The sequence below is a fragment of the Erinaceus europaeus genome, chromosome 4, assembly GCF_950295315.1.
Source record: "Erinaceus europaeus chromosome 4, mEriEur2.1, whole genome shotgun sequence".
Lineage (NCBI taxonomy): Eukaryota > Metazoa > Chordata > Mammalia > Eulipotyphla > Erinaceidae > Erinaceus > Erinaceus europaeus.
The window spans coordinates 35,557,060-35,570,423 of NC_080165.1; the positions used below are offsets into that span (position 1 = coordinate 35,557,060).

Consider the following 13,364-nt stretch of genomic DNA (forward strand, 5'->3'; position numbering starts at 1 on the left):
TCTGGCGGCGCGATGTTGCTAAGAACTGGCAGCCATGGGACCGGGGTGGAACGGATGGTTCCAGAAATTATCCTCATGGAGGAATATAATTTGGAATCGACCAATTGGACATGGGGGCTACGGAACCATCCTGGGGCACAGTATTCTGCAGTGGAATAGCATAATGCCAGAGATGATGATCGTAGTGTGGAAGCGCTCGCACCCCATGAGGAGCTGGCCAGTCTTGCAATGATGTTATTCCTCGCGCCCACCTTTGCTGCAGTTTTTATGAGATGTTCGTGAAATGACAGAGTGCGATCAAGAGTAACGCCAAGATAGACTGGCTGGGCTTCATGCCGGATTCTCGTATCGCCAAGCTGCACATTAAGCTCACGCGAGGCCGAGGCATGGTGTAGATGGAAAACAGATGATACCGTTTTTGCAGTGCTAGGGATTAGTCGCCGTTTTTTACAGTAATCAGATATCAGAGACGTGTCTTTCATGAGTGTTTCCTCAAGGATGTCAAACTTTGATGCCTGAGTTGCACAGCAGATGTCATCGGCGTAGATGAACTTCCTTGAAGAAGTTTCTGGGAGGTCATTGATGTAAATATTAAATAGCGTAGGAGCCAGAACAGAGCCCTGGGGGAGGCCACTTGAGACAAGTCTCCATCTGCTAGACTTGTCACCCAGATGCACCCGGCACTACAAATCCACTGCACCTGCCGGCCATTTTTTCAAGGGAAATTGGGAGAGGAGGGGAATATAAAGAAAGAGACATCTGCAGACCTGCTTCATAGCTTGTGCTGTTTAATTTGATGTAGTCCCATTGGTTCATTTTTTTTTATTTAGTCTTCTCTGTAATTAGATTTATTTCATTGAAGATACCTTTAAATTTTAGACGAAAAAGAGTTCTGCCAGTATTTTCATCTAAGTATTTGATAATTTCTGGTCTAACACTCAAGTCCTTGATTTATTTGGAATTTACTTTTGTGTTCAGTGAAATACAGTGGTTCAGTTTCGCTCTTCTTCATGTTTCAACCCAATTTTTCCAACACCATTTGTTGAAGAGACTCTCCTTTCCCCCATTTAACAGTTCAGGCAACTTTGTCAAAGATTAGATGTCTATAGGTGTGGGGGCTTTGTCACTAATTTCAGAGACTTTGTTACTATTTTCATATTTATTCACATATTTATTGAAGTACTAGCAGAAATCCAGGATTTATGTTCTGGGCTTTTCTCTCTGCTAAATAGTCTCCAAACGTCAAGTTCTTTCTGAATCTGCATCTGAATTTTCATCTCCGTTGGCATACCCGATCAGCAAAACACACTTCTTGCCACTTCTGCCTTTTACCACAAGGTGGCAATCTTTCGCTGTGCAAGCACTGGCCCTCTAGCCTGTAATAAGAAATATTGCACCTAACTCTGCACTAGCTACCTGGATCTTTCTAAGGAGGTAAACATCCCTCCTGACTCTTAAAGGACAATTATGTCCCATAAATTCTGCCTCTAATTAACAGATCTTTGTTTCCAGGGCTTTCAGTCTGGAAAGTACTCATCTCCATCGAAAGATTTACAGTCAAAAAAAAAAAAAAAAACTGGCCGCAATTGGTTAGGCGTGAAGTTCTTGAGATCATGACCACTAGACATTTTTGCCCTCTGGGGAATTCCGTCTCTGTAGTGAGACAGTTTTTCTTGCATCAATCAATCCTCAAACACCTAACATAATAAAATAAAAGCAAAAGAAAATGTACACTCTTTCTCCACATCAGGGCACACGCTCTGGGTGCTCCTCGAGCCAATCAGCAAGAAAGAGTTGCCTTCGCAGGCTTGGAAATTCCTTTCCCTGATAATAGTGACAAAAACTGTCCAGTGCCTCTCTAGGACAGCGCTGAGATGGGGGTATTCGGAACCTACATGTGAACTCCAGAAGAACACCCCACTACACTGACTTACAGAAAAGTCACAGAGGGACGAAATGGGGCTGCATTCTCTGAACATTCAAATCTTACTTGTCCCTGTGACACTGAGCATTCCCAGCAGGAAACAAGTTCTACACGAGAATTTAGTCTTTTTGTGACATTTCAGGTCTTTTGATTACTGAGAGGTGCTATTATGTTGAGTGTGTGATCCTGAATTTAGACATGACCACCTGAGGAACAATCCCAACATTCTTCCGGTGACCTCCAAGAACCACTTGCAAAAAAAGTAAGATTGATAGTCTACAATTTGTTCTACTTTATATGTTAACTTTTTTTCAGCCACCAGGTTCCAGATGATACCATGATGCCAGCTAGAATTCCCTGGACAGACGATCCCACCAATGTGTCCTGGAGCCCTGCTTCCCCAGAGCTCTGCCCCACTAGGGAAAGAGACAGACAGGCTGGGAGTATGGATCGACCTGCTGCACCCATGATGTGCAGGGAAGCAATTATAGAAGCAGACCTTCCTCCTTCTGCACCCCATAATGACCGTGGATCCATACTCCCAGAGTGCTAAAGAACAGGAAAGCTATCGGGTGGGGATGGGATACGGAGTTCTGGTGGTGGGAATAGTACAGAATTATACCCCTTTTATCCTATGGTCTTGTCAGCGTTTCCATTTTGTAAATAAAAATTAAAATTAAAAAGTAAAATTGAATTCTAGGGGGAAGAAGATCTCTCTGCCCAAGGGCAGCTGTCAGTGGTAACCTCTACAGAACCTGTACAGCAAACCACTCAGTCATCTCTGAGCTCCTCCATGGACAGAAGCAGAGCCCACGCATGCTAGGACCTAAGAAGCAGTGAACCTGACTCAATGAGAAGGAATGCTCCCCAGGGGAACAGCACCTTCCTGACCGCACTCTGGTAACTAAGGAGGTACTGCCCCACGTCAGGACTGAATTACAACAAAACTGCTAGCCTTGGGAGTCGAGTGATAGCGCAGCGGCTTAAGTGCATGTGGTGTCAAGCGCAAGGACCCGCATAAGGATCCGGCTCCCCACCTGCAGGGGAGTCTCTTCACAGGCGGTGAAGCAGGTCTGCAGGTGTCTTTCTCTCCCCCTCTCTGTCTTCCCCTCCTCTCTCCACTTCTCTCTGTCCTACCCAACAACAACGAAATCAATAAAACAAGGGCAACAAAAGGTAATAAATAAATAAATATTAAAATTTTTTAAATGCCTATCCTCTTGAACTTCACTAGTATTAGGAAAGTGTAAGGTGGAGAAAAGACTCAGGAGAAAGAGTATATCGGGAAGAAAATTTAATTTATCTCCAGAACACTACAGTCTGTGTTGTGGGTCACTTTAGACTCCAATGACTCACTTCTCTAGCTGAGAAACTACAAATGAAATCTCCCATGGAATTTCATATGTATGTATATTTTTAACTTTATTAATTTATTTACTTTACCAGAGCACTGCTCAGCCTGACTTATGGGGGAGGGCACTGAACCTGGGACTTTAGAGACTCAGGCATGAAAGCCTCTTACATAACCATTGTGCTATCCACCCCTGCCCTCCCATGGAATTTCTTACATACACGCCACTATGCTTTTTCATATTTCATTAAAGTAAGTTACTTATTCTACTCATTTGAAATTTTGCTTAAAACATGTTTTTTTCTTCTCGATATAAATACCAGAATAACAATAATAACCAAAAATATGAATTGGGATGGCATGGCTGAGCACTTTTGTGTCCTTTCTGTGAATTTGTTTATTTTCTCCTCATAACAACTCTATGTATTAAAGATTTTAATTCCAGGTGGGGGTGGATGGGTGAGGAGAATACAGGTCCAAGAAGGATGACAGAGGACCTAGTGGGGGTTGTATTGTTATATGGGAAACTGGGGAATGTTATGCCTGTACAAACTATTGTATTTACTGTTGAATGTAAAACATTAATTCCCCAATAAAGAAATTTAAAAAAAGATTTTAATTCCATTTTACAAACAATAAAAACTGAGAATGTTAAAATGTGAATTCATATTTTACTTTTTGACAATTTTCTCTCCCACGGGCACTAATGTGATACAAACCTACACTGGTCTTCAATGTTCACATTCATTTATTGACCCCCCAACTGTGGTCCTTTTTCTTACTGCTGTTCACATCCTCGATTTTTCCTATTGAAGTGGATTTTGGGTGTTTTGTTTGTTTGTTTTGTCCCTTTCTCTCTGAATTATCAGTTAGTAGTGTAATGAGTGAATAGTGCATACTGTGCTAAAATACAGATTAGGAATATTTTTTTGTCTCTTGCTCAAAATAGAAGAAAGAAAAAGTCACATAGTTTTCAAAGAAGAGCCCTTGTCGGGGTCGGGTGGTGGTGCATCTGGTTGAGTGCACATGTTACAATGCGCAAGGACCCAGGTTTGATCCCCTAGTCCTCACCTGCAGAAGGAATGTTTTACAAGTGGTGAAGCAGTGTTGCAGGTGTCTCTCTGTCTCTCTGTCTTTCTCCCTCTCTATCATCCCCTTCCCTCTCTATTTCTACCTGTCTCTATCCAATAAATAAATAAAGATAAGCAAAAATAAAATTTTTTTTAAAAAAAGAGCTCTTGTCAATAACCCAATTAACTTCATGAGGAAAGTGAACTAAAAAAAATAATAAGCACACTTAAGTGTCCCACCAAGAGTTCTCCCTAAAAACAGGGATATGTTCTGTTGAATGTAAAACATTAATTCTCCAATAAGGAATTTTTAAAAAATAAAAGGGATATGTTAACCTAGCTACACTTTCCTGATTCACAAAGAAAGTGACACAAACTTATATTCACTTAAGCACTGATCTAATGATCTGCAATAAAACCAGTGCATTTTGAAAGAAAGGAGGTGTGACAAAGTCCAAAACCAGGAAACCCTGGGGCAAGCAGTTAAATACAATTAGAGAGACAGAGAGGGAGAGAGACAGAAAGATACCGGTAGCACTGCTATATAAGGACTTGAACCTGCATCCCAACAGACTGTAATGTGTGCAATTAACCAAGTGTGCCACCAGCTGGTCCCTCAAGTTTCTTTCTCTGTGGCACTCCTTTCAATAACTCCTGCAAGGCATGTCTGATAGTGGAAAATTCCTTTTTTCTAATGAAGCCTGCTCTTTTGTTGAGGAGTGCTTCATTTTTCCTAAACCTTTCCTCTCCAAGAGGTTTTTCTTATAATTTTTTTATATTTATTTATTTATTTTCCCTTTTGTTGCCCTTTTTTATTGTTGCTATGTTGGTATGCTTTTAAGACCCCTTCTGTTTCATTGGTTTAATCCCCCCTGCTTAACACTGTACTCTATTTACATAACCACTGTTAACTAAGCACTACCCTGCCTACAGGGCATTGGTTTAATCCCCACTGGTTCATGATGTCTTTTTGCTCCGCCCCCTCTCGTAGTACACCCTGATGTGCACCAGTCACTTTTCGCTCCACCCTCTCTAATCACATCCTGTTTCCACCCTACTTGGCCAGTATATATATAAGGACAGGACTGTGATTATATATAGTTTAGATGGCTTAGATTGTGCTGTGTTCCGCATGAATAAAGACTGATCTGCATACCACTCAGCCATGAGTCCCTGGTCGTCTGTCTCCTGCCTGCGAAGCTAGTCCGGTATTGCTATAGTTATTATTGTTGTTGTTATTGATGTCGTCATTGTTGAATAGGACAGAGAGAAATGTAGAGAGGAGGGAAATACAGAGAGGGGGAGAGAAAGATAGACACCTGCAGACCTGCTTCACCACCTGTGAAGCAACTTCCCTGCAGGTGGGGAGCCAGGGGGCTCAAACTGGGATCCTCATGCTGGTCCTTGCACTTCGCACCATGTGCGCTTAACCTAATGTGCTACCACCCAACTTACTGCAAGAGTTTTAAATTCAGAGTATGGTGGTTGTGTCTCTTCCACCTCAAGTCAACTTCTGAGGTCCTTTAGGCCCTGCAGTTCTGTTTGCAGGGTTTTGTTGTTGTTGTTGTTATTTTTACTTTTCTGTACTTTGTAATTCTTTGGTAAAAATGATCACTGAGTTCTTGAATCTTAACTTTAGTTACTTGAACTGATTTCATAGTGAGGTTTCCTTTTCAAGAAAATAGCAGACTCCATTAGAAAGACAAACATCGACATTACACCAGAGCAAGATGGCCAACACGTACTGCCAGGGCCGGCAGCTCCAGAACAAGATCAGGAAGCAAACAGTCTACTAACCCTGCTGATAACTACCATCTGGCCCGGAGAGGAACTCTGCAAGTGGTTGTGAGCTCCTTGCTGACAGAGGCAGGGTTTGAGAGTGCTGAGAAAGCATCTGTGAAAACCTTGACAGAAATGCTGCAGAGCTACATTTCTGAAATTGGAAGGAGTGCCATGTCTTACTGTGAACACACAGCCAGGACCCAGCCCACACTGTCAGATATTGTGGTCACACTGGTTGAGATGGGTTTCAATGTGGACACACTCCCTGCTTATGCAAAACGGTCTCAGAGAATGGTCATCACTGCCCCTCCAGTGACTAATCAACCAGTGACCCCAAAGGCCCCCACTGCTGGGCAGAACCGACCGCACCCGCCGCACATCCCCAGCCATTTTCCTGAGTTTCCAGAACCCCACACCTACATCAAAACTCCGACATACTAAGAACCGGTGTCAGACTACTAAGTCCTGCAGGAGAAGGCTGCCTCCCAGAGACGAGATGTAGAGCCGGCACTCACCCGTTTCATGGCCAAGACTGGCAAGACCCAGAGTCTTTTCAAAGATGACGTCAGCACATTTCCATTGATTGCTGCCAGACCTTTCACCATCCCCTACCTGACAGCTCTTCTACCATCTGAGCTGGAGATGCAACAAATGGAAGAGACAGACTCTTCAGAGCAGGATGAGCAGACAGACACGGAGAACCTCTCTCTTCATATTAGCACGGATGACTCTGGTGCTGAGAAGGAGAATACCTTTGTCCTGCAGCAGAACCCTGCCTTGTCGGGAAGCCGAAATGGGGAGGAGAATATCATTGATAACCCATACCTTCAACCCGTGAAGAAACCCAAAATCCGCAGGAAGAAGTCTCTCTCGTGAGCTGAGAAGGAAGTCTGCCTTATACAGGGATGCCATTACCACCCTCCTAGGGAATTGAAGCCAATCAAGGGGTCAAGAGAAGATGGCCTCCTCATGGTCAAGTCAAGGCTGTGGGGTGGAATCGAGCATGACTTTATAGGACTCTGTGTTAAGATTACCTATTTCCACTGAGTGCTTGAGTTAAGGAAAATAATGTCGGTAACAAGGAAGCTTTTTTAGCTGTCCAGGTAATTTTAGCACAGGAGCAACTATTGGCTTTACTTGTGGCAGGACTGGATTTTCTTGATACCTGGAAGACAAGAGAGGGTGGACAGGAAAGAAAGAATTCCTTGTCTGCTGTGCTTACTGCTGAGTTATATTGCAGGACATCTGTACTTTTTTCTGTTACCTTACAATTTGTGGTAATTATTTATCATCCTGAAGTCTGATTCTTAGTTCTCTCCTCACCTGGGCTCCAAGTGCACTGGTGAGCTGGTGGAAAGCGGCTTTCCCCTCCCTCCTCAAGTGAGAAGTGGATGGCCCACACACCATAGCCTGCAACTGGACTACACTCTCTTGAGAGAGCCATCACTTCCTGTCCCTCTGTGGAGGGTGTACTCGAGCACTCCCTGGTTCTGCCCTTCCTGGGAGAAGAGGTTTTCTTTGACAGTATCAATGGACAAATTATACTATGACTTTGGCAGAGGATCCTGACTATAGAAAACAAAAAATATAATAATTTGATGGGCTTGGGGTACAACTTTTGAAGACTGGGTTTGGCTTAGGCTTCTAGAAGCTGAGAAAACTGACTGGTCTGCTAGAATCAAAAATACATTCCCACCACATGGCAGGCGTGGGCTGAGAGGAGTTTGCAGGCCTGAATCTGTTCAACCTCTGTATCTCTTACAGAAGAACTTGTCTTTGCTGTACCCCACAAACCAAAATAAAGTAAAATAAAATAAAAACAAGTGTCTAAGAAAGATGTTGGACAATCTGATGGCCTTTGGCTGGTCTCTGAAGGAAGAAGCCAGCAACATCTGGAAGTTAGTTCAAAATAAACAGAATCTGCAGGGCCAACATCCTAAGGTCCATACTGAACTTTGCATATTCTCAGCTTCCCTACTTATCTCTTACTTGAAAACTCACAAGATTTGGTGCCTTGACAGCAGGCCCCATGTCCGTCAGCCTCATTGTTCTGTAGTGCACTGCTTCGCATTCCCAGAAGGAAAGAACTGCTTGTCAGCTAGTGCAAAAATTGGATTCCCCAACTCTGGATCACAAAAAGAATTTTGTGTGTGGTGATTGGGAACTCTTCCAATTGAAAGTCATCAGATTTGTGTTGTTAAAATTTCCGGACGGCTCCAGCTGGCCGGGCTGGCTTCACGGTGGTGAACAGAGACGCGGAGACAACGCGGAGACAACGGCTGGGCAGGGCAGCTGTATTTCTTTATTCAGGAACAACGATTCACAAACTAAGACAAACTAATCACCAAACAGAACTCTGCTGTCTCTTTGCGGCGGCGCAAGCACTCTCTCTTACTCTGGAACTCAGGAACCCTCTCCCTTACTCTCCAACTCAGAAACTCTCGCACCCTCGCACTCTCGAACTCCGGAACTCAGGAACTCTGTCACTGGGGAACTCAGGAACTCTCGGACTCCGGAACCCTCTCCCAGGGTCCCTTGGGGCGGGGCCAAGCAGGCCCGCGAAATTAACAGGACTCATCCAATTCTCTTGGAGGGGGAGGGCTAGAACAAGCCAATGTAAAGCATACGACAGATTTGGCCTGTCCTGATCACTCAGAGCATCTGTTTTCCATCTACACCATGCCTCGGCCTCGTGTGAGCTTAATGTGCAGCTTGGCAATACGAGAATCCGGCATGAAGCCCAGCCAGTCTATCTTGGCGTTACTCTTGATCGCACTCTGTCATTTCACGAACATCTCATAAAAACTGCAGCAAAGGTGGGCGCGAGGAATAACATCATTGCAAGACTGGCCAGCTCCTCATGGGGCACAAGCACTTCCACACTACGATCATCATCTCTGGCATTATGCTATTCCACTGCAGAATACTGTGCCCCAGGATGGTTCCGTACCCCCCATGTCCACTTGGTCGATTCCAAATTATATTCCTCCATGAGGATAATTTCTGGAACCATCCGTTCCACCCCAGTCCCATGGCTGCCAGTTCTTAGCAACATCGCCCCGCCAGATATTCGTCGGGATGCGGCATCATCTAAGTTCATTTCCCACGTCTACGCTCGACCGGACCTGCCAATATACTGGATATCTTTGCCCACCCTGTCCAACGCTTGACGTCTCATCATCCAATCTGGTCCCCTATGCCTACATTGAACTTCTCTGTTCCAGACTCTTGGAAACAGAGCTGGCAGTCAGCTGAGGTAAAGAACAAACACCTCATCATAGACCCCTGCAAGCGTCAACCCGGCTTTGACCTAGCACGTTATGATTGGGCCCTCCTCAATCGCTATCGAACAGGCCATGGCCGGTGCGCCGCTATGTTCCATCGCTGGGGAGCCAGAGACGACCCGAACTGCCCCTGCGGCTACAGACAGACTATGACCCACATAGTCAATGACTGCCACCTCTCCAGATTCAAAGGAGGTCTCGAAACTTTACATCAGGCTCAACCTGACGCTGTTGACTGGCTACGGAAGAAGGGCAAACGCTAGAAGAAGAAGAGCATGTGATTTGGTTTGGGGCTGTTCTTGGCCTGTTGAGTGAAACATAGCCCAGGTATAAGCCCTGATAGAAGTTTGCCTGAAGATTTCCTGATTTGCTGGTCTCAGTGGCTTCAGGAGGGACCAATTCTCCAGTTCCTCTCACTGTTGTGGCTCAAAACAAATACCTGCTCAGTGTCATCATGCTAAATGGGATTTGGAAATGAGTTCCCACATTCTGCTAGCATGATCTCAGATGCCACGCTGCTATCATTTCATCTGGATGAGACATTGAGGATGATTATGTGATTTGAAACATTTATGCAACAATCATGTAAAAATGCATAATTCTCCATGTATATTTATAAATGTTTTATTTTTTATATAACTTTGGGGAGAATACTTGAAAAGGTAGTAAACAAAAAAATTACCGGTGTAATTTATGAATTCTCAATAAAAGTTCATAATAAAAATTTTGTAAATAAAAAAAAAGAAAGACAAACATCAGAGTTATTGGGATCCCAGAGGAAGAAGAGGAGAGGAGAGTAGAGAACATATTAAAAGAAACTTTAGCAGAAAAATTTCCATAATTGAGCAATGTTCAAAATATAGAAATCTGGGAGTCTGGCAATAGTGCAGCAGCTTAAACACACGTGGCACAAAGTTCAAGGACTGGCATAAGGACCCCTGTTTGAGCCCCCCGCTCCCCACCTGAAGGTGAGTCTCTTCACAAGTGGTGAAGCAGGTCTGCAGGTGTCTATCTTTCTCTCCCCCCTCTGTCTTCCCCCTCCTCTCTCCATTTCTCTCTGTCCTATCCAACAACAATGACATCAATAACAACAATAATGATACCTACAACAATAATAGCTACAACAATAAAACAACAAGGATGACAAAAGGGAATAAATAAATATTTTTTAAAAAAGAAATCCAAGAAGGTGAATGCCCACCTAAATTTTTTAATCCAAAACAACACACAGCAAGACACATCATTGCAAAACTATCCAAATCCAGGAAGAAGGAAAAGATATTTCAGGCTGCCAGAGAAAGGAAGAAAGTCACAAAGGCAGAACCATTAGGTTTTCATCAGATTTTTCATCACAAACCCAACAGGCAAGAGTGACATATTGAAACTAATAAGAATTGTCAGCCACAAATTCTGTAGCCTGCTAAATTATACTTCAAATATGAGGTAGAAATAAATATCTTTGTTTTTTTAATAAACATTTTCAATTATCTTTAATTATTGGATAGAGGCATCCAAAAATTGAGAGGGGAAGGAGAGACAGAGAGGGAGAGAGACAGGGAGACACATGCAGCCCTGTTTCACCACTCTACAAAGCTTTTCCCCTTCATATGGGGAACAAGGGCTTGAACCTGGGTCCTTTCTCATTATAACATGTATGCTCAACTAGGTGTGCCACCACCTGGCCCTAGAAATAAATATATTTGCAAACATTTAGAAACTGAAGGAATTTTCCACTACCAACCCTCCCTTGCAAGAATTTCTGAGAGGAGTCCCACATGAAAAGGACAATTTTCTAAAAAAAAAAAAAAAAAAAAAAGGTACACATGGCCCACAGGCACATGAAGAAATGCCCCACTTCACTTATCATTAGAGAAATGCACATTAAAACTACACTGAGATACCATTTACATCTGAGAGAATGACCACATAGCTATATAGCCAAGTGACAATATTTATTAGAGAAATGAAAATCTAATATTTAGAAACTTTAGTATTTAGAAATATTAAGATAGTATTTAGAAACTTTAGATAGTAGTATTTTAAAAGTCCGCAAAAACAAGTGTTGGAGAAAATGTAGAGCAATATAATAGTTTATACATACCTAAACACCTAAAGTAATCAATAGAATTACTTTGAGAAAATGGCTTGTACCATTTAATTCATAGTTATTACATAACTCAGCAATTCTTTTCCTAGATATATACTCTAAGGAAATTCTGGCCAATGTACCCCAAGAGACATATACAAAACTGTTCATCAAAATTTATCCTTTTGTACAAGCCAAAAGCCATAAAGAGCAAAAAATGCACGCTAATTAATGAATACACAAAATAATTGCAATGCTTTTACACTATGGAATATTAAAAAGTATCAGAAATGAATGAACCATAGCTACACAAAACATATTGGAAAATTTTAATAGCAAAATGTCAAGTGAAAAAAATAAAGCTTTCAAAATCAAATATCAAAGTTTATACTTTTATGTAAGTTTAGAAAAATTAAACTTTAATCAGAAAACACAAGTTGAACCTGAACTGGAGTTGGTGTATTGCACCAAAGTTAAAGACTGGGGTGGGTGGTGGGGAGAGTACAGATCCAAAAAAGGATGACAGAAGGGAGTCGGGCTGTAGCGCAGCGGGTTGAGCGCAGGTGGCGCAAAGCACAAGGACCGGCATAAGGATCCCGGTTGGAACCCCGGCTCCCCACCAGCAGGGAAGTCGCTTCACAGGCGGTGAAGCAGGTCTGCAGGTGTCTATCTTTCTCTCCTCCTCTCTATCTTCCCCTCCTCTCTCCATTTCTCTCTGTCCTATCCAACAACAACAACAATAAAAAACAACAAGGGCCACAAAAGGGAATAAATAAATAAAATAAATATTAAAAAAAAAAAGGATGACAGAAGACCTAGTAGGGGTTGTATTGTTATGTGGAAAACTGAGAAATGTTATGTACAAACTATTGTATTTACTGTTGAATGTAAAACATTAATCTCCCAATAAAGAAATTAAAAAAGAAAATAAAGAAAAAACTAAACGTTAAAATAACTGCTATTTAGGAATTCATGTATGTATGTGAGTCTGCTGCTGAACTCAAAATTCAAGATTGAGAATACCCCAAAGTCAGTACATAAAGAAAGAGAGAAAAGAAGGAAGAGAGAGAGAGAATATAGGCAGCACTAAGCTGTTAACAGGCTCCCTATTACACTAAATGGCAGATGGAAAGGTGTTCACATAGATATTTTTAATTCCTTGTAAGAACAACAGCAAAGATATGATTCATCACCATGGAGTGACAATTGCATGTAATTTAATCAAATATTTTTATTTGCTGAAAACAAAGCACCTAAGTAATTATATGTGTTTCTCCAACACGATTAATATCTTTTTAATTTATTTATTTATCAGTGATGTAATAATGATCAAGAAGATTGTAGGATAAGAGGGATACAATTCCCAGCACCAGAGTTCTGTATCCTATTCCTTTCGTTGGATGCTTCCCTATTCTTTATCCCTCTGGAAGTATGAAGCGAAGATCTCTATGGGGAGTAGAAGATGGGAGGTCTGGCTTCTGGGCATCAACAGGTCAATCCATAGCCCTAGCCTGTTACTTATTCCATTATCCAGCAATTCTTCCTCTAGGTATAGTCCCTAGATTTCCTCACATAAAGAATGAATACCAGATGATCTCACTTGTAGAAGGAACTTCAGAAACAAGAACAGAAAGGAAAAATACAAGGTGTAACTTGGACTGGGTGTGATATACTGCACAAAGCAAAGGACTTAGGAAGAAGGAGTGCAGAGCAAACTGAGGTCTTCTTACATGATGATGGAATTGAATCTAACTCAGGGGTGAGAGTGGTTTGCAGACACCTGTAACGGACAGATGAGAAATTGTAGCCATTTGTCTGTCAATAGCTGCACTGTGAACTATTGTCTCCCCAATAAAATAATCTAGGA

General features: G+C 42.3%; 1 protein-coding gene across 1 annotated transcript; it reads left to right on the forward strand.

The window, feature by feature from the left end:
* Positions 1-6,093: 6,093 nt before the first annotated feature.
* On the forward strand, positions 6,094-8,313 carry LOC103127762 (transcription initiation factor TFIID subunit 8-like). The gene is given in 1 exon segment (XM_060189200.1): positions 6,094-8,313. A coding segment is annotated over 1 exon segment (744 nt). The 5' UTR covers positions 6,094-6,259; the 3' UTR covers positions 7,004-8,313.
* The last annotated feature ends 5,051 nt before the right edge of the window (positions 8,314-13,364 follow it).